We start from the raw sequence: 25,057 nt of genomic DNA, 5'->3' as shown, positions 1-25,057 counted from the left end.
GTCTATATCATGTGCTCGGTTAGCACTATCATAGAAATGTGTGAACCACATGGGAATATTGATAATTGCAGAGGCAAAATAAAGAGTTTAGCAAAAACAGTGCTAGAAATTTATGACTCGAATGGAGATTGCTCTTTGGGGGTAGCAGATAATTTATATATATTATTTACCACTATTTACGACTATTAGATTATTTTGATTTTAATAATGGCCATCATAAGTCATTTAATACGTGATTTCAGTAATTTACCCCAAATAAAAACACAACTAAATTGTTATAAATTGGTTTATTTATTTTTTACATTATTTAAAAATTATTTCTAGCGCAAATCTTCAACCAATTTGTATGTATAATACAATTTCCCACATAAATCGGCAGAAATAATACACATTTTTTAAACTTTGTGCTTTTTTAAATAAAATAATAATGAATATAAATTATTTTCCATACTTAGCTCACCTCGCACTTGACTTGCGATTGCTTTGTGATCCATTTTTGTTGTCTGTTTAAGTTTTTTTTTGTCTATATATATATTAATTTGTGTATTTGTTTTCTATATAGTATTTATAGATTTAGTGTTTTGTGTTATTTTCGACGTCTTTTTTGTAGTATCTTTTTTGCTCGGCGGCAATTATGACTTTTACTTTTTTTTGTTTTTTTGCGGATGTGTTCACTTGTTTGTGTCTCTGTTAACAGGGCGTATGAGTAACTTGTGCGCGATAGTTTGCACTACTTAAAAATAGCACAGTAATGGGAAAGGGTAGGGGGAAATCATTACTCGATTATTTGTCGATCTTGGCAGAGCAGCAATGTGCAAACAAAGCGAACAATTATAATCAGCTTGATTGCACTTGGATGGGATTGGTGGATTCTTGGCTTGGTTTGGGCCACTCCCCCTACGGCGTTTTAATTGCAATTAATTACTGAAATCACGACCGATTGAGGTCAAACGTCGATGTGTTTGGGGCACGCATTCAGGGTCAGGGCTCTCTCTATTATTTTACCATGTGCTGTCGGGTTTTGCCTTTATATTGTTCCTTCCACATCGGCCGACACTTGTCGGCTTTCCTCAATTTATCGCCCGTCATTTGCTGAGTTTTCCCAGACTTGATATTTCAATAATTATGCAGCCTGTCAGCCATTTCTCTTAAAGGCCAATAAATATATATGTCTGGGGCTGATGCAAATTGAAAGTTTCATGGCCTGGCGCAAGAAAGAAAAATGAAGGCCAATTAAGTTGTCTTAAGTTCGTCAGTGTCTTACAGAATATTGAATACTGCTGGGCTATATTGCCAGGAATAATAATGTCTTAATGGGATCCATACAATCTGTTATTCACATTCACTTATAACAATTATTCAATCACCTATAGTCACCCCGGGAAACCCTCTTTTTGGCTTATCAAACTTTGCAACTTTTGAGTCATTTCCAATTATAACTTTTGACACTATCCATCACATGCGGAAACTAATTTTCCCTATCAAATTTCCAAGCAATTGACGCATCCTCACATTTATCATGGTAATTATGGCTTAGTTGACATGTGAATAATGCACTGACTTTGCCCAAAGAGAGCGTCGTTTGGGCAAGTGACATAACAGACTCCTTTTGGGCTGGTATAGTTTTGGGGGAGTTCACTCTTATTGTCGTCCAGACTGAAGGACTTAAGGGGAGACACTTCAAGGCCACACGTTACGCTTCAATTACGCGACAAGAGTTCAAAAATATTTGGCGGGGGGCAGTGCCCAAACCAAGGGGAATCCCCGAAACCAATTTAAGGCTACAAACTTTACCCTTTTGAAATAAGAACTGCTCTGGCCAAGAAATTTATAGAACCGATAGCGGTTGGAGGTGTTAAGTAAGTGTTAGTTGAAGATAGTTAGATGGCGCACCGATAGCTCGGCTATTTGTTAGTTTATCTCTATCCGCCGCGACTTTCTGTTGCCAATCCCGTCGACTTCGAAACTGAAACTGAACTGAACGCCCCATGAATGGCGGCGGCGGCCCCCGTTGGCAGTAGGCTCGTGCCGCCAAACCCCCCACCAGACATCGCTCGGCTCTGGTCCCGTTAGCCGAAGACTCTTCGCATTCGGTCGACTTCGGGATTCTCTGGCTTCGGCGAAATTTCATTCATCGCTGGGGCAACCAGCGGATTCTGCCTTGTACTCGTAGATCACAAGGGTATATGGGTTTTTATGCTGGTTTGAGAAATCTTCTTTGACCATTTACAACTATAATATTAAAATAAATTTCAATTGATTTTTAATCAATAAAGGACTAATATTTAAGAATAAAGTTTTTATCTCCTCTTTTGTGGAGCAAGTTCATCTTATAATTCCATTTTTAATGGGTATTTTTAGTTGCAACATTGGTTTTAAGAGCTCCTTGTTTTGTTGCTGCTTCTGTTTTCATAACGTTCTTCTCCACAAAGAAAAATAAGAGAGAGTGCGGGTGAGAGTGAAGCAATAATGTGGAGAGCGATAAGAGAGTAGGAGACTGAGAGATTCCACATTGGAATGTTTTTTAGTGTTTTCGCCTTTGACTCAGCATTCACGTGATGGTGTTCGCATTTCTTTTTGAAGGACTCTTGGGTTTTTGGTTTTTTTGATAGTGGAAATATGATAAGTTTGTTCACTCCATCTGCTAGTTATGCATGTCATTATTATTCAATATGCATATTCATAATGCTCTAGTTTTTGGTGCTTAAAAAGTCTTAATTGATTGCAATTAAAGTTGGCTTGGAAAATGTGGCTTAAATAATGCAGAGGAACGATAATAATATAAATATTACAAATAAAATTGTAATATTTATATTATTACAAATAAAATTACTTCTTTAAATAATTATTAACAGGGCGTATGCGTTATATCTTTTGTTGACAAGAATCAAATATAAGCTGTGATTTTATTTGTAATAATATAAATATTACAAATTAAATTGTAATATTTACAAATAAAATTGTAATATTTATATTATTACAAATAAAATAACAGCTTATATGTATTTGTTTCTTGTCAACACAAAATATAACGCATACGCCCTGTTTCCGCGGAAGACCCGCTAGCAAAGAGTCTTGCAAGGAGAATTCTTCCAGTAACCTTGTCTCAGCAACAACAACAACTACAACCACAACTGCAGCATGCAATTCAAGTACCAACAACAAAGCACACAGATGCACCTTGGCATGCCTGTGTGCGCGAAGGGGAAATTCACGAGTCTCTCTCTCCGCCTGGAAACACGAGTCCGGAGTCTCTCTTCGGTGCCTACATCTCCCTTGCACCCACACCGAGGAAGCCCGTTTGTTTGGCTCAGCGAATGTGCGGAACAAAACAAAATAATGGAAAACGGCTTTGTTGTTGTTATCGTTATAGTAGCAAGGCTTTAGTGTGAGAGAGCGGGACTGATTGGGGGGTAGACCAAAAGAGAAAAGGAGAGGGAAAGTGGTGGGTACCGTTATACGTAAGGGTTTATGCAACGTTATCGCTGGATTTTTATGTAATTCACAATTAAATCGCTTTTGTGGGCGCCTGATTGTCTCATAAATGGAAGTTTGAAAATTTATATAGAAACTCTGTTAAGATTATGACAGCTTTGGATAGTTATTCCTGGAGTATAAGAATAACTTTGAATTTGAATAAGTGATTATAATCTACATATAATAATAGATTTCTAGATGTGAAGAAGGAAGTTCTGTTGAATGGAAATTCTAATGGAGCTTGTCTAGACTTTTAAATTATATAAAAATAATTAGAAAAAGACATATACTAGATTTCAGATAAAATATTTTTTATTCAAGACAGAAACATTTTTAATAGATTTTGAACCCGTAACGATTGCAGTGACATCCCGTTTTTGAGATTTAATATCTCCCACATTCTTTAAAAAAAAAAACAAAGACGAGTTCAATGACTTTTTTATCAGCAGCGTCCTTAAAATAATCCTTTAAATTAAAAGCAAAACAAAGTTAAACAGTTGTATCTGATGGTTGCCTTTTGCCCGGAAAACAAAGGGCGGGTTGAAGGAACTTTAAAACAAATGTTCGGTTTCTGTTTTCCCTTCCGACAAATGAGCTGCAATCCTTTAACAAAGTCCTGTCCACTCTGCCTCCTCACAAAGTCCTTGGTTCGTTCAACTCGAGGCAATGCAAACAACTTTTTAATGAAAATTAATTGCGAAAACTTTGGCCAGCCAACAGAAAGTGAAATGCAAGCTAGCAGCCATCAGTAGCAAGCTCTAGGTTAGATGGATTGAATTCACAATATGTGCAGCTTTATTTAAGGACGATGGCCTTTAGATTGGATGTGTTCGGGTCACCGCTTCGATGCCTATATAAAATACAAATTACGCCGCAAAAGAACTTTCACAAAAGGCGTAAATTGTATTAGGCGCGGCGAAGTGGCTAACTATGCGGGTCCAAAAACATCACGAACCTTGCGGGGGTTTCCCTTTCTAAAGGCAAACGCAAACGAAGTCACGTGCCGATGCCAGCGGGCGACAGACACCCACGACGGACAACGGACTGACATTGGTTAAAGGCGCCTGATTTTAATGCCTAATCACATTCCCCCAAAACGAGTGACAGGAGTCTACGGCACTAGAGGGAAATTTCTGGTAAATAATATTTGATTTACTAAGTCTGTTTTGTTAATTAAAGAATTTAATGTGAAAACATAAGTTTAATTTATCCATTTTATTATCTATCCATTATTTAACTATCTTTAAATATATACAGTGACTTTTGTCTTTTTATCTCTGCAGAAATGAACAATAAATTTGCCAATTTACGAGGTGTTTGCCATTAGCAATGCGTTTTCATTCAATGATATAAAGCGTAGAGCTTTTTATCTGCATTTTCTCCCTTTTATGGGTCCTTAAAACACTCAAGGCCACTCATCTGCATGGCTGAGATTCAGCACAGTCTGAATGTGAGTGCAGCTGCTGGATTCCGATTCAATGTCCTGCATTAATATGCAAAAATCAATCCGAGGGCAGCCATTGCCATCGTCAAAATCTTTCATACGCAAAACGTGCCAGCTAAACGAGCCCCAAAGGGGTGGGTTGAAAGTGGGTGTGTACGGGGTGTTAGGGTCAAGGACTCAGGACACGCACAGCGGCAGCAGCAGCAGCAGCAGCAGCCGACTGACTACGTAAAACAATTTTTCATCTCGCTTTGTTATTGAATCCATTTACGTGACCGAATTAGCGCCTGGCCTGCGTACAAATCCCTTCCTTTTCAACACACATTTCACATTTTACAGTACATCAATATGGAAATTGTTAAACAATGCAAATGGGTGAGAGGTTCAAATGCCGGAATCAATGGTGAAATGAATATATAAAGTCAGGCTTTGACTTGTGATTACCCAACAAATGCAATTGTTTAATGAGTGTTATTTTGGTAACAAATGGCAATAATTTAGCTTTTAAGAAACATTTACAAATTAAAGCCCGTTTAAATTATTTTTAAACATTTGCTTGCCAAATAAATCACATTCAGAGGACAATTGAAATTTTGTACAGTCAACAAACGTTCACATTTTTCACTTGGTTTTGTGCCTAATTGTCTTGCCATTCATAACTCAAGTCAAGTAGTAAGCCGAGAATTTTTCTGTGGCACAAGCCTAAAAAACTGCCAACGTTGCGTAAACATAAATCAAGATGCAATGTAAAAAAAAAAGGAAAAAGAACTGAGCAGAAAATATTATGGCTGCCACTGACTGTCAGGTTTCATCAGTGGCAAAGTGGCAACAAATTAACTGCCAGCCCAAACGCCCACTTGCCAAATACACACCAGCATGTACAGGCACTGAGATAATTTTCAGAGTGATAACGAAGAGTGACAGGAAGCTACACTAGACAAAAATATTAAATACATTTTAATTTAAATATTCAATAAAATGTAAGATGAGAAACTAGACATTTCTAAGGCAGAGAAAATTAATAGATATGAAAACTTGTTTACTAAATATTTTGTAAGAAAATGCATTATAAAACCTATAATTCTATCTGCAAATCAACATTTTGATTAAATTTAAAAGATACTAACTATAAGGGAGAAAAAACTTGGCTATAAAATCACTTTTTTCTAAGCTAAGCCTAATTTATACTTCTCAGTCTAGGTATCACCCTAAATTTTTCTCTGTGCACTGCCAATACGTGGCTGCTGACAATCGTTTAATTAGTTTTACAAGTGTGGCGACAAATGGAGATTGGCCGTGTCTCCCGCAAGTTGATTGCTGTCAGCAAATTAGCAATATTTGACTTTCCTGCTTTCGCGCTCGTATCGTATCGATAACGATAACGATTGACTAAAGTTCGGTTTTTGGTGGGGGTTATAATTTCTTCTTGACTTTCATACTCACACTTATCATCTTTGCTCATATTTCCGAATCGAAAAGACGCTAATTTCTGTGGCGAACGTTCAACGATCGCTGGGCTTTAAATTTCCTGCAGAACCGAATCGTAGCACTACCTCAATCGTGGGATCAATCAGATAAACCCGAGGAAACAATCAATCAATCAATCACGACACAACCACAGCTGAGACACTCGTGGGCACTTCCGACCGCCACATAAGCTGAGCGCGAAATAATAATAATGCTGCAGGAATGCCAGCGTTTACCGTGCGATTTATCTACGAAAACTCCAAGATAATGGGACTCGAATGAAACGAACTAGCCAGAACTCGGAGCCCTCGGAGAGTTCCCACTGCCAGCCAGCCGTAGCCATTCCCCTCGGTGGTATATTGTATTATATTTCATTTCGGTGATAACACAACCGTCGTCGCTCCCCGCAGATAACTAACCGAGTTATCAGCTGATGATGGGAGGTGGTTCTGGATTCTAGACTCGCTCGGTGGGCGGGTGTTTTATATCTGGGATGGGCCTGGCCAGGCCAGCGGGTCGTCTGATTTCATTAAGTGCTAGTCTATATGTCGTAATGGTATTTGCTCTAGCCCGTTATATTATTATTATTGCTCTTCTCAGAGTGGCCTTATCATGATTTCAGTTGTCTGATTACCGGAGTGAGACAATCAGACACGACCACTCCTCGTCGTCGTCGTTGTCGTCGAGTGGGGCCTTAGCCTAAATGATGTCTCTCTGAGTGGGGTAATACTAGTAGTATTACTTTCTATAGTGTTTATTTTATATATTCTCTGGAGGGTATATATAAATATTCAAATAATTTGTATCTATATGTTTCGGGTTCACCTCTTTCTGATACTAATAAACATTAACGACTTTGATTCCCCCATAATAAAGCAAACAATGGGTCCCTCCCTGGCTCATAAATGAGTCATATCATTTATGATTGTTTTTCTCCACTGTTTTGGCCAAATATTTGCCAAAGATCAGCGGCAACTGACGGGGGAAAGTGCCTGACTGGGTTGGTGGCCCGATTTAAATACTTGTTGTTTGCCCTGTCAGCCCGGGGAAATGTGTCACATGAGCGTGGGATCACATTCTCGGATCTTATCTTAGAATTGAAAGCCGGCGATTGTAAACACTCACTGGCAAATCCCCACTGCCAAATTAAATTGCGAATAAAAGCCATAGTAGAGCAGGTTTATTTTCTGTAGCTTCGCTTCTCTTATTGGAAACTTTATTCGCGCGCTAATTGGGCACGTGATGCGCGGGTGTCAGCTATCTCTATCCCGTCCCCTCTCCGTCTCGCTTCCTCTTTTTACCCCTATCGGGCGGTAAAAGAAGGAGGCGCGTTAATTAAATTTCAACTCGATTATGGCCATCTTGATTAGATTATAGCCTCGGCGGTGTTTCCGAACAAAATTCAAAAAATAAAAATAGCCATAAACGTGCATATACCGAGATAGAGGGAGAGAGGGGTGTGGCAGAGGCAGAAATTCCCCTAGTCGCCATCCATCTTTAAGTGTCAGTGCACCTGTCCTGCCGAAAGGCTAAAATTAGTTTGCTGCACACACATTCATTCAATTTTAGCCAACATGCAAAAGGCGGTCAGCAATTTTGTCTGGCTAAAATTAAACAAAACACCGAAAATAATATATATTCTTTTAAAAAGAAACATCAAGAGTGGTGAGGAAATAAAATAAAAGTATAAAGAATATTTAACTTTTATAAAAGTAACAGAAAAGATAAGTAAACTGAAATTAAACAACTTAACATTGACTAGTTTTTCTATAGTTTTCCCCTTTTAATCTATTATTTCTATAAAAATTATTTTTTTAATTAATTTACAATGCAAACTTTAATTAATATCTCCAAGTGCCCAAGGACTAATACCTTTCCTAATTATTGTGTTAAAACCAATTACGTATACGCAGTGTTGGTCAAGTCAAGTGAGGCCAGCAAAATAAATAAAATATGGGTTCACAAAAATATTATAAAACTATCATAAATTTGGATATTCATGGCAAACAAATAAAAATAATGCAAATGGCTGTGTTTACTGTTTATCTTTAAACATCAATTTGTCTGTAATTATGAATAACCAAGCAGTACTTTGAGTCTACGAACATTAACCCATATTTTGTTCAATGTTTTTCCCAAGAAAATCAGAGGTCACTGTTCTGCGAGTCGGTTTGTTTAGTAAATAAACAATTTGCCGGTTGATTTGCGGTTTGATTTTCGTTACTTACCTTTGATTTCCACCTCTGTGAATGGTTTCTTCTTGACAGACTGCCGACCGAAAAAATGAGACGAAAGTGAAAATCAAATAAATAAAAACGAGTCTGAATAAACTGAAATAATTGTATATTTACCTTGGTGGCCCGCTTGCCCAGCAAAGCTGTTCCCAGCATCTGTGAAATAGACATATGTTAAAAGCAAATAAAATATTTAATAAACTAAATAGAAAAGAACAAAACGTTAAAATTAAAAATAAAATGTAGCATACTCTCAAGCGGCGCAAAGAAAATCTTAAAGGTGTTCTTAATTTTTCCTTGGGTGTGGGTGTGTGTGAGGAAACTGACGAAAGAGTGAGGTATATATTTTTACATTTCGTCGATTAGTCTTTTTATTTTTGACATTCCGTTTATTACGTTGTTATTTTAGCTGCCGTCCGCCTTGGCTCTTTTTCCGATCTATTTTAATTCGAGGAATTCCGAAGAACATCTCTTGTGAGCCAACAAAAAATGTGCAAATCGCATTCAGACAAGTGCAATTAACGGGTCTTAGGTACTAAGACCACACCATAAACCCCCCGATTAGGCCAAATATTAATCGATTAAGCCTGGCGGGGGGCTAGGAAAACATTTCGTGCCTTAAATTTATTTATTTCCCAATTTCAATTACGTAGAGAGCCGCGCAAGTATTCGAGCAATTTTTGATTAATTACGCTGAATGTATTTATTTATAAATATCAATCTATGTACTTAAAGTGTGGGTGCAGTTTCCAATTTTCCAATTTTGCCCAACAATGCATATTTTAAATGCATTTAAATTGTGTGGCGAAGGCAAAATAAAAATCGCTGATTAACGTTTAAATTAAATCATGTGCTGTTTGTTTGTTTACCTCGTGTGACCTTTTAGTTTTTCAATTTGGTTTTTGTTGATGAAAATCTGGTTCTTTTCTTAGAAAATGTATTTTTAAATTAAACTTTGGTTGTATTTTATGTAATTTATTAACTTGGCAAATTGAATATTACTTGTGTGCAAATTACAATGAATTTCTTTCAAAGGTTTTACTTAAATTACATTTATAATTGTTAGTTACCTTCCTATTTAATTAAAAATTATTCATCATTCACAAATTTAATGTTGAAGGTAAAATATTACATCTTGTTTATTATCTTGTAATCCAACTTAATATGGAGAATGCCCACAGAAATGGGTAATTATTATGTGCCGCAGATGTTCACATGGCTAGGAACGGCAACCGTGTAAAGCCTTGGCCCAGGTTAGTTACCTTAGCCAACAGTTGGTTTATTGGCTTATTCGTGGCAATAAATGCAGATGCTGGTGGCATTGCTCACGTGCCAAGACGCATAAAATGTAAACAAATTAATAAATTCGTTGAGAACGGCGTTTTAATGCTCGTTTAATGGCATTTTTCGGTGACACTCTATTTTCCCCCTCCGAAAAATCACCTGCTCGAATTCGTTTTTATGATCTGAATACTATAATCGCTTTTTATGTGGCATGTAGTCTTTGCCAAAAATCATAAATCTGAGGCTTGTTTGTGAAAAACCCAACAAAATATTATTGTGTGTCGTCAATGGGTTGAAAATTTTGATAAACACATTCAAAACTTTGGACCTCAAATAAAATTTCGTAGATTAACTATGTCTGCCTACAAATATTTTAGAAATATACATAATTGAAAAAGGTAGGGAAAAAGTTAATAATCGCTAATGTTTATATTGGCCAAGTATATATAGATATACGATAAACAATCGACTTTTTAATGCCTTCGAAAGCACTGAAGCGCATTTTGTATGCCAAAAAAAATCTTGGCCCGGCACATTAAGAAACCATTATGATTCCCTATCCCCCGTGTGGCGCGTACATATATCTACAAATATGCCTTTTATGGATGCTCCTATATACACTTTAATGATGTGTTTTGGCTACAATGTTATGAATATGAACTGCGACACAGACGCATTTTATGACCTGCCACGGCATATGGGTTGCTGGGATGACGAACAACTTTATGAGAGTCTCGATATTCACATTTATATTTTTATTTTTGTCTACAGACGAGAGCGTCTGGTTCCATCCAATTTGTGCAAGTTTGTAGAATTTCTTAAAACTTATAGTAAGGAAAAAGCTAGGAAGCAAAATGCTTAGCAATTAAAATATATTATTAACATTTTACTAAACTCTTTCTAAAAGATTAATGGCTGCAAAGTTTATAGTATTTAATTTTAAATTACATTGTATATTGTATGTTGTAATTTAAAAAATAAACTCTAATTAATATGGCAATGAGAAGCCAGCTTATTTTTATCCATTTCCTTGTAGCCTTTTTTTAACTTTTCCCATTAAAGCCATAAAATGTGTTTAATTTGTTTGCTTGCCCCAAAAATAAACTGTAATGACGTTGTTTGGGTACTCTAAATATTTGACGATTGATTTCACAATTACCGAAAACGATCATCAAATTTTCATATATCATACGGCGACCCTGACAATCGAATTGCCACCATGTAGCTGCAATATTGTTATTAAAATTATTTATAGCCGGTCCACCGACAGAGAGAGAAAGAGGGATTTAATATTGGCTCATCATAAAAGAAATAAAAACAAATTGTGTATACATCGGGGAGGCAGCTTTAGTACCTGCCAGACGGAGAACGAAAGTTGTTGCCACCATTGAAAGGCAATTAAGTAAATATTTATACAAATGCGAGCAGGTTTAGGCGATTCGAGACGCGGCGCGACTAGACTGATCGACTGATCAGGGATTATTGTCTTTTTGCACCCTTATGCGACTTTGGTCCTTTGGAAATACTCACCTTCAGCTGTTGACGTAGTCCACTCATTGGGCTCATTCAAAACTGATAATTGGGAGGGGAATGAATGAGAGGTGACGGTGCCGGTGGCGTATGAGCAATATTTATATAGCTCAACTTTGTGCCTCGGTTGGCCTAGTTTCTTAGCTGACTTCTCTTTTTTATTGTTTTAACGTTTATATTTTCTAGCACTTGAATGTATTTTGATTGTGTTAGCACCTGTTTCACTGTACAAATGATTTAACTTTATTTGCTTTGCTTAAATATTTGAATGCCTTGTGCCAAAATGCTGTGTGTATTAACTTTATGATTATTAATTGCTTGCTTTTATTTGTATTTTTACTTTTTTGTCGCTATATTTCTTTGTGTATTTCTTGATTTTATTATTTGAATGCGCGCGCGACTATATTTCGACGATCGTCTCGCCACGGAATCCCAAACAATATTGAGCATTTCACAGAGCTCCAACGCGCTCGAAAAGCTGCCGAAAAAAAAAAACACATTTAACATGTTGTCTGAGGGAGAGAGAGGGAGAGAATTGGAGAGAACAGCATTCTCTTTCTCTTTGAATATTTTGAAATTTCGCCTCCGTTCCACGTTTGCCATTTTGTTAATTTTAATTTTGGTGATTTATTTTCAACGATTTGGCTGCTTGTTCTCTCTTTGTCAACAGGCAACAGCCGGCATAAAATTTAGCTCTTGTGACGAGGCGAATTTCGAAAGTATAAATATATATATGTACATATGCAAATCTAAAGAAAGATCTTTGCAAAGAGCATAACACTTGGCCCGAAACACGTTTCCCATATTTGTTTATCAATGCGTCGCCGTCGCATTGATCAGCATTTGGCGCTGAGATCTCAAAGTCTAGAGCCAAAAACATGCCACATTATAATCCGTATTATAGCTGACAAGACTGGGTGTATTTATAAAAGACAGCCAAATAATTGATACATGATTTATATATTATATATATATGATATTTAATTTATATAAAAATATAATTTAAATATATAAAGTCTTGCCAGAACCTTTCATAAGTATATTACATAAACTGGGCAAGCTGAAAGTGTTTTATATTTAGGCAGAGTCATTCAACCCGGCTGCACATGAAATGACAGCACCGAAGTGCCTCTGCAATTGCAAGTGCGTTCGTGTGCCAACACTGCGTATGAGCTATTTATAAAGATTTATAACAAAAAAAAAAAGGGAAAGAAAAGAGACACAGAAGTTGGCAGGCGGCGACAGAGCATTGGAATCTTTGGTAATTTTAATTAGGCAGCTGTCGTGGTCCATTCACTCGTTGTTCAGGTAAGGCGAGCAGAAATGACACATCATATTGCTCATACGCCATGGGGTCGTTGGAAGTACAAGCTTCACTTGTCTACTTTTGCACTCTAAACAGCTAGCCTCGAAATAACATTAATCATTAAGTTTAACAACAGCCAAGCTTAGTTAATCATAAAAAAATAATAATAAAATTCTTTCTTAAGGAACTTGTACTGTATATTCACTTTTCTCCCCCGCTTGATGTATTTTTATTATTTGCACAACTGCCTGAGAGCTGTCTCTGAACTCGTTATCGATCGTTGGCATTATCAGTCAAAGAATAATGACTTTTACCCTAGAATCCAATATAAAACGAACTCTCCATGCTGCAAGATCATCCCAATAATCAAGAACAGATCAGTTTAAATGGCTTTTAGGCAGCGGAAACCGGAATTAGACTATTTACGAGCTCATTATCAGCTCATAAATGAAGCGTCAGCCCGACTTTTATGAGTTAATTATTTATTAAAAATGGTTCAACAAAAAATAATAATAATAATAATGTGTGCCAAAAGAGTGAACGCTGAGCGAGAGAATTATGTGAAGAGATCCGGCGCTCTTCTTGCTCTTTTATAGATTTCCAATGTAAATATTTACAATGTTTATTTATAAACCATATACATATAATATGCCTGTTATGATCGTGCTAGATAAATATTATGAAACTGCGCCAGAACGGAACCCGTACCCGTGATTTACGCTGGATTTTAACGGGGTGTTAATGACTCTGGGAACGGCGTTTAGCGACTTTAGTTAGTTATCGTCGTTGTCGGCAAACAGAAATGTCGCACTTTGGGGGCTTAATGACACAGTGCGCTGTGATATCATCGATAAGTAAATATACACGGGGGGCTGCCAAACGAAGCGTGAAAGGCACCAAGGTCGAAAGCCAATCGAAAATTGAACTCTAACTATGTAAATGCAGTGCTACGGAAGCCAGGCAGTTAGCCAAATTCCAAGGGGGCATATCGCACTTACAGCGAGCGGATTGTCACTGACTTCCTCTTGGTTCGCAATCTTGGCCAACACGCACAAACACAAACAAGCACACACAACCACACACACTGACAACCGCAGAAAGGATACAGGACACGCGAGCTTTAGTCTCTCTTGGCCGCCGACACTTTTTGTACTGCGCCTCTGCGGCTGTGATCACTCACATAAATAAATGTGTCCACTAACAAGACGCGGCGACCCAGCCCCAAAACGATCATCATTTGTACATATACACAGGGAGAAATTTAGAGGTTTTTGGGGTATTTTTATAACAAATAATGTATGGAATTAAACCAATAGAAGCTGCTTTATAAATGAAATCGATATGATACTTTATCATAATAAGCTATCCAACTTTTGAGCTATAAAATATAGTATAACATTTATAAAATTTGTAAAAAAAACTCTATAAAATTTGTACACAATTTATTAGAATAATAAATCGTCTTACAAAGTCTGTTAACTATATTAAAATTACGATTAAAATATATTTTCCAAAACCGCTTTAATTTAATTCAATAAACACCAAATTCTTAGCCTTATTTTCCAGTGTATGTCAACCGAATTCGTGTTGTGGGTGGGTGTTCTCACCAAACAGATCCCAGCCAAGCGCTGTTATTGTTGTTAGTGGCGCTGTTAAGGGGCATGCGTGGGAAATTCTGGGATCGACAATACCCTATAAAAAGTATTTTCCTTTTTTTGTATAATCGCACGTGGAAGTTTAATCACCCAATTATTGACCCGCAAAAACATGGCAATTTTCCGGTGAAAAGCGTAGGAAAAATGTATGCTTCTCTTTTTAGATATATTTACCCCACGAACTTGTTCAATCGAATTGTGATTTATTTATAATGGCGTACATTTAAAATTAAATTTGGTTAAAAATAGCAAACACGTTCGCGGTTCGTTTGAAATACTTGCCAGAGTCAATTTATGACGGGATTCCTTGGGAGCGACGACGACGATGCTGCTATCCATTAGGGCCAATTTGGAAATGGCAACTAATTTGGCCCGCAAATAAACAGGAAAACATTTTAGGGTGGGCCACACCACAAAGCTAAATAACAATTGGATTAACCCAGACCCAGACCCGAGAGACCGTGATTACAAGGTGCCGATGATGCAGCACTTTCCTGGGATTTAAGGCAATTACATTGAGTTTTATTGTTCGATTAGCTTAAAATTCGTTTCGCCTACAAATTACATTAGTTAGAGAGTCAGAGTTTGGAAGTTAAAGTTCGATTTATCGTTGTGCGCTATGCTCGTTACTTCTAGTTTCACTATCGACTACATATCACAAATTCGGATATTATCTGTAATTTTTTTAGATGCTAGTAAAAACCTACGCTACTAATTAACAGAATAAATAAACAGAGTTGGACGGGGGAAGCATAGTTCCCCAAATAACTAAGGTACTCGCGATTAGTAGATCCGTGTAAAATTGTGTCCTGTATGTGGTGTGGAAGTACTTTTGGTTTCTAGCTGATCTAATATTAAAGCACTTGAAGCTTGAGAAGCATTTTTTGGTTTTGTCTTGCAGCTTTATCACAAAATGTTCTAATCTCCTAGACCTGCATGTAGCGATAGTTGGCAGTGGAACTGGAGCCACTCCGGTAGTTGCCCTCGCTTAGCTTTATATATTGCCCCAGGAAATTTAAGACTATGGCACTTCGACATAGGTTGTGCAGGTAACCCAATACATATGGTGTGAGTATTGTGGTGAGGATGTAGCCCAGCTGGGGCACACGGTCCGTGTGGCCCAGGGGACAGATCCAGTAGCCTCTGCGAACGGCATCGCGGGTGTGGTGTGTGATGAAGGCACAAAGTAGAGCTCCCAGCATCAGGCTGGTGCGGAAGTAGTTTAAACAGGCAGTGCACACATAGAAGAGCAGCATTATCACAATGATGCTGGAGCAGTGGAGGAAGGGTCGCTTCGATAGGTTGGTGGCATCCTGGGAAGAGCAAGAAAAGAGGGTATTACAAGGGGGTTCCTTGAGGTTCATGGGGTAATTAATACCTTTACGTTGATCTTACTTATTTTATTTATTTCTTAGTTCTTCCGGCTTACCTCCAAGTATAAGGAACGCGCCTCCACAAAGTGGTCCAAGTCAATGAACGATGACACAACAAAGCAGGTGAAAATCAATATCCAGCCGAACAACTGCGAGGTGCGCTCGTAAAATTGCATGGCAAAGGCAATGCCGGTGAGGGCACCAATTGCCGCATGTGTCGCATTGTCCGCCAGTGCCTTCAACAGCGGGTGCTGGGTGAGCTCCACGAAATTGTCGCCCAGCAGACACGTAATCGTCACCAAAGTAGTGAGCACAATTCGCATATATACCATGATGTGACAGTGGTACATCGATTTCTGGTAGGTTGCTCTACTTTCACAGGTGACTTCCACACTTCTTGGACGGAGTGTTCCTTTGGGGGCTCGGTGTGATTCCTTATTTCACTTGCTGCTGTTCCTGCTCCACGTAATCTTCTTCGCTGCAGCAAAGGCCACGTACTGTTTGCATTTTGTTTACTCCCCCGGAAATTTGTTGTGAAATCCCGGCGAGGATAATTAGTATACAATTTGTAATGTAGTTAGTAAGACCGACTAGGGGTCGATGAAAAATACCAACTTGGCTGGAAAAGGCAGCTACATTTTTTAAATATTAAAAGTCTAATTATTTAATATATAGTTCCATTATTACTTTAGAATTTAAAAATACAATTTTAAAATTATAAAAAGTATTAAGAACAATCAATTTTCTTTATTTTTTTTAGTTTTCAAACTTACCGTTAAATTCAAATAATGGGGCAACACTGCTGATTTATTCATTATTCGATTGTTCGATTGTTCGATTACTCATAGCCCGCTATAAGCTTGTTTAACTTATTTTTATTTTTTATAATTTTTTTGAGTATGTGTGCGGGCCTGATAATTTGCATTTATTATTGTACATTGCATGTCTGCCGGTTTTCCTATTTTAGTAATTGAATTTAAACATCTGGGCGGTGTTGCATGTGTATATGTAGGTGCCTTTGATTAGATGGAATTTTCCATGCGAAATTTCGGTTCTAAAAAAACTAGTTGGAGCAAAAAGCTCTCTCTTGTCTTAATCTCTTGCCAAACAACTAATAAGATCAGCAAAGGTGTAGATAATGCTAAATTTAATTAAATTAATATTTGATGTTTTTGTTTTGAATCAAATTTTATAATAAGAATAAAATTTAGGGGTTTTTCTAAAATTTTAAAGCTTGAAGGTACATTAGGAATTCCATTAAAGAAGTATAAGAAATTTACCTCGTCTAGAAAGATGATTAGAACTACTTAAATTGATAAGACTAAAATAGCATATGTATACACATATAAAAAGTATGCGAAAGTAAGTTAAAAATCAATCAAAATTATTTTATATATCCCAAAAGTTAAAGAAGAAATTAAGAAGATTTTTTTTTTACATTTTATGTATTTTTTAAAAATATCTATTGGTTGAAAATATAAATTGAAGGCACTGAAATATCAAAAATAACTTTCCCAACCCTCTTCTCCAGATCAATACTCAATGCTGAAGGGATAGTTCTTGCTCTTGATGGCATGGGTCATGGGAATCAGACGCTCGCCGGTGTGGTACGAATCCAAGACAGCATGATCCTCGGCATCCAACTTGAAATCAAAGATCTTGAAGTTCTCCTCGATTCTCTTCGGGTTGGAAGACTTGGGCAGTGGAATAGTTCCAATCTCAATCTGTAAATCAAATAACTTGAAGATTAAGGAGTCTTCTTAAGAAAAATCCCAATCCCTACCAGGTAACGGAGCACCACTTGGGCGGTGGACTTCTTGTACTTGTCTCCAATGGCCTGAACCTTGGCATCGTAGATGTAGTTGGGTGTCTTCTCAGCCGGATTGGGTCTACCCAGGGGACAGTAAGCGGTCACCACAATGTCATTCTTTTTGCACAAAGCAATTAGCTTTTTCTGGTTCAAAGCGGGATGACATTCGATCTAAGGGAATATGGGATATAGAAAATATTATGGGTTATATGAAACCCTAGACAAAACCGCAGTAAATGCACCTGATTGTGGATCGGCTTGATCTTGCAGTTGGCCAGCAGGCGCGTCAACTGCTCCGAGTTGAAATTGGAAACGCCAATGCTTTTGGTGAGGCCCAGCTCTACCAGCTTCTCCATGGCGCGCCAGGTGTCCAGGTAATCAATGTCGCTGTAAAAGAATAAATTTAATGTATTAAAATATAATTTTATAATATTACCCCCCAACTCACTTAAGTTCCACCTCTCCCTTGGCATCGGTGGGCATCATTTCATTGTCCCCGCGATAGACATAAGAGTAGGGCCAGTGCATCAGGTAGAGATCTACATAGTCCAGGCCAAAGTTAGCCAGGGTCTTGCGGCAGGCATACTCCACTCGCTCTGGCTCATGGAAGTGGCACCAGAGCTGCAAGAAATAAACCAATAAATAAAAACTAAGAGGAATCAAATCCCTTGGAAAACCTTACCTTGGTGGTGATGTGGATATCCTCCCGCTTGATGACGCCCTCGGCAATCTTCTTTTGCACCGCCGCGCCCACCTCGTTCTCGTTCTCGTAGAAGTAGGCGGTGTCTATATGTCTATATCCCACATCAATTGCATGAAGCGTGGCCCGCTCGCAATCACCGCCCAGAGACTATAAAAGGGCAAAGCCGAAAGTCACTTTATTGTGGGAAATTCTTTGTAGTGTACTGATAAGAGCAATTAATATTACTGCACCGATCGATATCAGAGACGTGATCTCCGGAACGTTGCCTCCACTTCAATCCACTCACCGTGTAAGTGCCCAGTCCGATGGTCTGGATCTGGGTGCCATTATTGTGCTTTACGTAGGGAACTTTGCTGGCGGACATATTCACGGCTCGGGGGTTTACAGTTGACTGAGTGAGATCTCCCAGCCGTAGAGCTGCTCTCCCCCATCAAAGCTATGAAAAAAGCTCGAAGAACTTGCAAAAGCCCCAAGAATATTGGCGGGAAGATAAGATAAGCTAAGCTAAGCAAGAAAAAAGTTTTCAACGGTTTTTTGAATTTTTCAAAATTATTATTACACTTCAGATTTATTCAAGTACTTCAGATTTATTTTACCACACCAAAAACGATACTGTTGCAGGCTGTTGGGCCTTGCAAATATAGGGAAGAATGGTATTGCAATTCCTGTCATTTAATCCCCAAAATAGGACTGGAACATCATATCTTCCCATTTCATCGCAGTACTCAGAGCCTCCCAGATTGTTCGGTTCTCCCGGATACCAAATATCCAGGGACATGGCCTGTCCAGTAGAGAACCAAACATGATTCCTTTCCACTGTATCCGCCAAAACCGTTCCCGAGGTCCAGTATTTAGTATGGATACCAGTATCATTGAGATAGTTATTGATCAGGTTCCACTCCTCGATGCTCTCGAAATTTACTAGGCTTGCATTCATTTTCCTGCAGGATTCGTAGGCAGCATGCCAGTTCTTGGTGGAATTTATTTGGATAAAGTAATAGCCATTACCTATCTTCACAAAGGGGTCTGTGGTTACATTTAAGAAATCGGGAATGCCTGGCAGGGAGAGGAAAAGGGTTTTTATTAGGAATAATGAATGATATGCGAACCTTACCATCTTGTACTATTATGGGTGATATTTTGTAGGCCACCGATAGGGTAAGAAATCCCAAGAAAATGTAAACTCCAAGGCGCTGAGTGAACATTGTGGCAAAGACTGTACGGAATCTTGGTTCGCCAGAGGCTTTTATACAACATTTTTTGATTAAAAAGGAAGTAATAAAGCGAGCTGAGCACCGGAGAAAGGGTAATAAATTGACTAATTTGGTAATCTAGCAATTATTCCCCTTCCGGATGTTCTTGATAAGGTTTTTTACAGGCGATAGAACCTGATAAAGGCAAAATATCTTTCTCGGTGGTTCTATGGCCAGTAAGACGTAGAAATAAAGCTATGAAATTTTTACTTTATATGAAAAAATATAAACATTTTACGACTTATACCTATTTATAATAAGTAACTAGTTTTCTGAGTCATTTTAAAGTTGTGGTGGCACCCCTTAGTGATAAATCTTTCTTAACAGAATCTTGTATTCAAGTATTTCAAGTATAATCAAGTATTTAATTTAATTTAATTCTCTAGTTTTCTATACTATATATTTTAAGGTAGAATTTCATTCAGCAATACTACCTGTATCGGCTGTAAAAGCTTCGCCTGGGGCTACATCCTTTTCCGAGCATGCGCGGAGCTTTCTGGGGGCACGAATGGGAACGCTCTGGAAGTGGCACAACATCTGTTATTCAAAGAGGCACAATGTAGCAGACCTTGCCACCGTCGCAGCCAGGCAATGGGAATGGAATCGAACCGAACCGAAAGTGAACTGAACTAAAGGAATTTTTCGTAGAGCCTGGTGAGTGTTGCCAACCGTGGAATGTGTCCGTGTTCTGGCTCGCAACGAGTTTATAATGTTCAAAAGAAGACTCTTTGAGAGCTCTCCAGCCTACAAACATGCCTAAAAGTCTGAAAAATCGGAAGAACCATAAAAAAACCCAAAGAAAATACCTAAAATATGTACATGGCCATTGGACTGAAAGTGTGCTGGAATCTATAAATACACCTGAGAGAGGTAACTAGACCAAGTCACGACAGTTGGCTCCAAGTGCATGTCGGGTCCTCATTTCGCCTTGCCTTGGTCTGGTCTAGTTCTGGTTTTCTCCACGTCGGAGCAGGAGGTGCTGGAGGAGCTGTAGGAGCCGTAGGAGAAGGAAGAAGAAGGCGCATGCAAGCCTTGGCTAGCTGAAAATTATTGTATTGTAATTTCAGTATACGCAGCACGCCCGCCACTGCGCATGTCCCCAAGAAGCCCAGTCTCGCTCCGCCACTCGCACCTCCCTCCCAATCGAGGTTAGGGGAGAAATAAAAAGGAGAAAAAAAAAAGGAGGAGCAGCAACAGCAACAGCAGGTGACACCTGCAGCAGCCAAGACACCTTCCAGAAGCAGACACAACCAGGAGAGAGCAGCTTCTAGGTGACACCATGGCGGCCGTGGTCCATGGCTGCAGCAGTCCGCGACAGCGCTCCTGCAATGGTAGCAGCTCTCCGGGTGGCCACCATGGGTCCACGCCCTCCTCCGCCTACCCCACGATGCCCAAGTACTCGCGTACTTCCAGCCAGACGCTGTACGCCACCAGCCAGCAGATCTTTGGCGGTGGTGGCAGTGGCCTAGCAGATGCGGGCTATGGTTACATGTCCTCTACGGGCCAGCGGCCGCTCTCTGCCTCTGCCTTGCCCGAGTCTGGGAGCAGGAACTACTGGGGTCACCACAACGCCTTCTATCACACGGGCAGCAGGCACTACAGCAAACGCAAGTCCGCCGTGGAACTGCTGGCCGAGTCCAAGCCATTTTATATCAAGTCCGAGGCGGTTTTTGAGAGGCTGCAGCAGGCCAGCTACAGGAATGGGTCAGGTAAGAGGAGTTACAATTGTGTTAATTGTTTAATCAATTTTAAAAATATTATTTTATCATTTTAAACCCATTTTTCTATTTATTAAAAGTGTTTAATTGTGGGATTCAATTTTAAAATTAAAAATTATAGAGCTCTGTTTGTCTCTTAAGAGCTTACATTTTTATAGTATAAATTTAATAATTAACTTATTAAAAAAATCCCTCCCCAGGCAACAATGGAGCCACCGGCAAGAGAGGCCGCCGACCAGATGAGTCCCATGGCCACCACTATGGTGTGCAGCCGTACGACGATCTGGAGGATAGACGTTACATGAGCCTCAATCTCAGCCGGCAGCAGCACCAGCAGCAGCAAGTTGTGCAGCAGGCGCAGCAGCAGCAGCAACAGCAGCAGCAGTACCTGCACAACCACCACCCCCATCCCCACCAGCACCAGCACCATCCGCACCGTCACAGCCAGGGCCAAGGCCAAGGCCAGGGTCAAGGACGAACTTCGGGTGTTGCCGGAGGAGCAGCCGTTAATAACAATCTCCTGCAGCACAAGCTGCGCATGCTGCTTGGCTCGGAGGCTGGCAAGGAGCGGACACCTGGCGGCGGAACCTTGCGACGCCACGAACTGAGCGACGGCAGTGCCGAGCTACTGCCCACGGATTACGGCGAGGAAGAGTCCGGACAGGCGGGTGCCCTAAGGATACCACCGCCGCTTTACCTCCCAGCCCACGGATTCGGGCGGGAGGGAGAGGAGCCACTGGTCCTCACCGAGAACTATCGACCAATCAGCCCGCCCGCGGAATACGCCGCCAAGTCGGGACAGGCGCACAACGATCGCTACAGGTGTGTAAAGAGGAGCTAGGAGATATTCCTATTTTTCATATTTAAATATTTTCTAATTAGGTACAACTACCAGCGATCGTACTCACACTCTCACGAGGTGGCCAATTCTGGGGAGGAGCGGGCTCCCTATCCCGCCGGCGACTTCAATATCAATAGCCACAAGTCGCTGCCGGATCTGCACACCCAGATCAGCCGCCATTCGCCGCACAGTGAGATCCTGAGCTGCTGCAGCCGTGGCAATCGATCGATCAAGTCTGCTGGCGAGTCCTCGATCAACAGGGACTCTGGAGGCAGCTCCGGGCACTACACGCACCGGAGCGAACCCTGCTACAAGCGGGAGCGGCAGCGGGATGTGCCAGGCAGCGGCGGTGCTGCAACGAGCGGAACAATCAAGAACTGCTGCACACTGGTGGCGGCCACTCGACGGGACAGCGGCTCCTCCACGCAGCACAGCGCCAACTCTTACTGTGGATATGTCACCCCGGCTGGGGACTACTCTGGCCTGAGTGGACGGAACACGGAGTGCCTGGACTGCCGCTGCAAGCAGGATACGGGCGGTGGTATGGGCTCCGACTACTTGCTCAACTTTACGCCCACGCCGGAGGTGCCGGAAGCTTTTCAGGATGACTATACCCCGACACCGCCATCGCCGCGGCTCAAGACCCAGACGCCGCGCTACTCGAGCTCCTCCAGCCAGCAGATGCACACCAGCTCGCAGGGCTACACGAGCATCAATCACTCGCAGAGCTCGTTGGTCCAGAGCCCGGGCTCGGCGCCATCCGTGGATGACATTAGTCCGCCGCCCATACAGTTCAAGAGGCAGCGGTGCATCCGCTTCAAGAACAGGAATCGACTGCCAGTGCAAGGAGGTAATGTAAAAGTGGGAATATTATTCTTCTCCTGGCTAATATTTGTATATATATCTTCAGAGATGGGCGGACCTCCAGGACCTGGGGTCGGCGTGGGAGCAGCCGGCGTTTTGGCCGCCTACAAGCAGCATCGGGGCAGCGTGGACCACGAGAACGTATTCTTTCCGAAGGGCTTCTCCGCCGAGGGCTATCACAACAGCCTGGACATGGAGCGGGAGGCTCTAAATGCCAGCATTTCGGAGCTAGAGAAATTCTTCGATCGGCTGGGCCTCAACGACGAGGCCTTCCACGAGATCTACAGCCAGCCGCGAAGGCATCACTCGGAGACGGACGACGCCTCGGATGACTCCAGCACCGTGTTCTTCTCGGATGTGAGCACTGTGGACTCGATGCGGCTACCGGACAGCACGGAGACTCAGCCGCAGGCCACGCAAGCCTATCGGCCCTCGGAGCCGCCATCGATAGTGGAGAGGAATGCCAGAATCATCAAGTGGCTGTGCAATTGCAAGAAGATGCAGTGCACCTGAGGATCACCGGGGCAGTGCAGCTGCGGATTTGGGCGCTGAGCTGTCCGTCTGTCTCTCCACTGATCGAACTTTCAATCTTAGCAAAGCCCCCCTGCGGATTAAAGCATAAATAAACCCTGAAGGCAGGGGCTGAATTATCCTCTTCAAGGACGAAAAGTAATCTTTGGCCAAATCTTCTCTGGTTTCTATATACCATAAGAGCTTTCCCTTTGCACAAAGTTTAAAGTTACAAAGATTGGTATAAACCCCAAAAAAATAGTTGACATATCCTTAACAGCTACAAAGAGGATCCTTTAAATTGTGCAATTTTAAAGTAAAAAATAATCTAAAGAGCAAAGAAATCAGCCATATTAGTTTAAAATATGTATAAACCATATATAGAACCCGTAGTTAATCACATATCTGATTTCTATATCAAACCAAGTGAATTTAAAGCTTCAAAAATAATATTTTCCGCCTGCACAAATCTTAAAAAAAATATATTTAACTCGAAAAAGAGTTGATTTCTTAAAGTTTTTCAAGCAACCAAAGATTACCTTTCGCTCCGAGTCCAGCTCAGCCACCTGCAATCCTCACAAATACACTGCTCAAAAGTCAAGTTAAGTCAGTTGAAATGTTTCGAGCATGATTAGCATCTCTCACCTGTAAACCTGTGTCAGCCTGTACAATGGAATTAGGAATTACGAGTCAAGATTATGGATGTGCGTTTCTCCTCCTTTGCTGCACGGCCGTTCGCCGTTCGCAGATCAATTACACCATTGATATTTGTATTGCTAAAGGTAAATGATATTGTCTAACGTATACTAATAATAATCAACTAGCAAGCGATCGTTCATATTACTCTTATACACCAGCGGTATTATTAGATGAATTATTGTACAATTAGCTCTCGTAACTTAAATATATATACACATATATATACTATATACATATACGACTAGTTGCCAAACAGACGGAAAGTACACGAAACCACTAAAAACCACAAATTGAAATTGAAAATGAACCTACCTATTTATGTAATTGTACATGGTTTGCATGGCGAATAAATAAAATATTTATGATTATCAAATTAATTGAAATATATATAGAAAATCAAATGGAAATTTTGTTTAATTTATTTTTATTTTTGGAAGCTAGCATAACAATTTTTGGTGCAAATGTAACTCATTTGCAAAAGCTTAGAAATTGAATTTTAGGCGCGCTGTAAAACGGTTAAAATAGAGTTACCAGACCAATGGGTGTTATTGCCAGACCTTTGCCAGTTTACCGTTTCAGAGATGCCACCTTAATAGAGCTACGGTTTTAATTTTAAATCTAAGGAGAGGTTACATTTTAGATTTATTTTAAGAAAATTGTATTTAAATTAATTATTTAAGTAACTTCCTTTTTTTTCAAGGGCTTTTTGTTCGAAGAAAAATGGAAAATGGTTTAGGAATATGCTGCATACCTTTAGGTATATTTATTATTCTTAGTAAAATTTTATTAGGGTTTCAATAGTAAAAATTGTCAAAATTAAAATATTAAAAAAAATTAAAAATTATTAAAGATTTAAAGGGTTTACAAACTTTGGCGTGCCCTAGATAGC

The 25,057-nt window shown here is 39.9% G+C and overlaps 5 protein-coding genes across 13 annotated transcripts in view; 1 reads left to right on the top strand and 4 right to left on the bottom strand.

Moving 5' to 3' along the window:
• Eip63F-1 (Ecdysone-induced protein 63F 1) overlaps positions 1-13,888 on the bottom strand; it is a 29,980-nt gene extending 16,092 nt beyond the window's left edge. Inside the window, exons 1-3 of one of the 8 annotated variants that reach the window (XM_017164089.3) lie at positions 13,741-13,888; positions 8,740-8,778; positions 8,617-8,656 (exon numbers count right to left, since the gene is read on the bottom strand). In XM_017164089.3, the coding sequence (XP_017019578.1) occupies positions 8,617-8,656; positions 8,740-8,778 (79 nt within the window). In that variant the 5' untranslated portion in view covers positions 13,741-13,888. Of the gene's footprint in view, positions 1-451; positions 734-1,794; positions 1,961-6,364; positions 6,607-8,616; positions 8,657-8,739; positions 8,779-11,436; positions 11,876-13,740 lie in introns of those variants that run through there. The other 7 variants (XM_070285014.1, XM_070285016.1, XM_041775219.2 and 4 more) reach the window with 7 other exon arrangements.
• A 1,009-nt stretch (positions 13,889-14,897) lies between these two features.
• On the bottom strand, positions 14,898-16,360 carry LOC108072656 (transmembrane protein 267). Its single transcript, XM_017163890.2, has 2 exons — positions 15,827-16,360; positions 14,898-15,710 (listed from the first exon to the last, which is right to left on the bottom strand). Exons 1-2 carry the CDS (start codon positions 16,118-16,120, stop codon positions 15,324-15,326), a joined length of 681 nt encoding a protein of 226 aa, XP_017019379.1. The 5' UTR covers positions 16,121-16,360; the 3' UTR covers positions 14,898-15,323.
• An 850-nt stretch (positions 16,361-17,210) lies between these two features.
• Positions 17,211-18,678, bottom strand: LOC108072652 (aldo-keto reductase family 1 member B1-like). The gene is made up of 6 exons (XM_017163884.3): positions 18,570-18,678; positions 18,263-18,430; positions 18,029-18,201; positions 17,823-17,967; positions 17,554-17,751; positions 17,211-17,494 (listed from the first exon to the last, which is right to left on the bottom strand). The coding sequence occupies exons 1-6, from the start codon at positions 18,645-18,647 to the stop codon at positions 17,303-17,305; spliced, it is 954 nt and encodes a 317-aa protein (XP_017019373.1). The 5' UTR covers positions 18,648-18,678; the 3' UTR covers positions 17,211-17,302.
• Positions 18,679-18,832: 154 nt separating this feature from the next.
• LOC108072700 (C-type lectin 37Da-like) lies at positions 18,833-19,497 on the bottom strand. Its single transcript, XM_017163936.1, has 2 exons — positions 19,398-19,497; positions 18,833-19,339 (listed from the first exon to the last, which is right to left on the bottom strand). Exons 1-2 carry the CDS (start codon positions 19,486-19,488, stop codon positions 18,876-18,878), a joined length of 555 nt encoding a protein of 184 aa, XP_017019425.1. The 5' UTR covers positions 19,489-19,497; the 3' UTR covers positions 18,833-18,875.
• Positions 19,498-20,098: 601 nt separating this feature from the next.
• On the top strand, positions 20,099-24,476 carry LOC108072653 (uncharacterized). 2 transcript variants are annotated; one of them, XM_017163885.2, is made up of 5 exons: positions 20,099-20,190; positions 20,604-21,245; positions 21,455-22,076; positions 22,137-22,945; positions 23,006-24,476. In XM_017163885.2, exons 2-5 carry the CDS (start codon positions 20,816-20,818, stop codon positions 23,470-23,472), a joined length of 2,328 nt encoding a protein of 775 aa, XP_017019374.1. In that variant the 5' UTR covers positions 20,099-20,190; positions 20,604-20,815; the 3' UTR covers positions 23,473-24,476. The 2 variants fall into 2 exon arrangements, with proteins under 2 accessions (XP_017019374.1, XP_017019375.1); XM_017163886.2 differs by having other exon boundaries at positions 20,105-21,245.
• Positions 24,477-25,057: the final 581 nt, after the last annotated feature.

Source organism: Drosophila kikkawai, chromosome 3L, assembly GCF_030179895.1.
Source record: "Drosophila kikkawai strain 14028-0561.14 chromosome 3L, DkikHiC1v2, whole genome shotgun sequence".
Classification (NCBI taxonomy): Eukaryota; Metazoa; Arthropoda; class Insecta; order Diptera; family Drosophilidae; genus Drosophila; species Drosophila kikkawai.
Note: the sequence above shows the minus strand (reverse complement) of the source record. Positions and strands in the feature narration are given on the sequence as shown.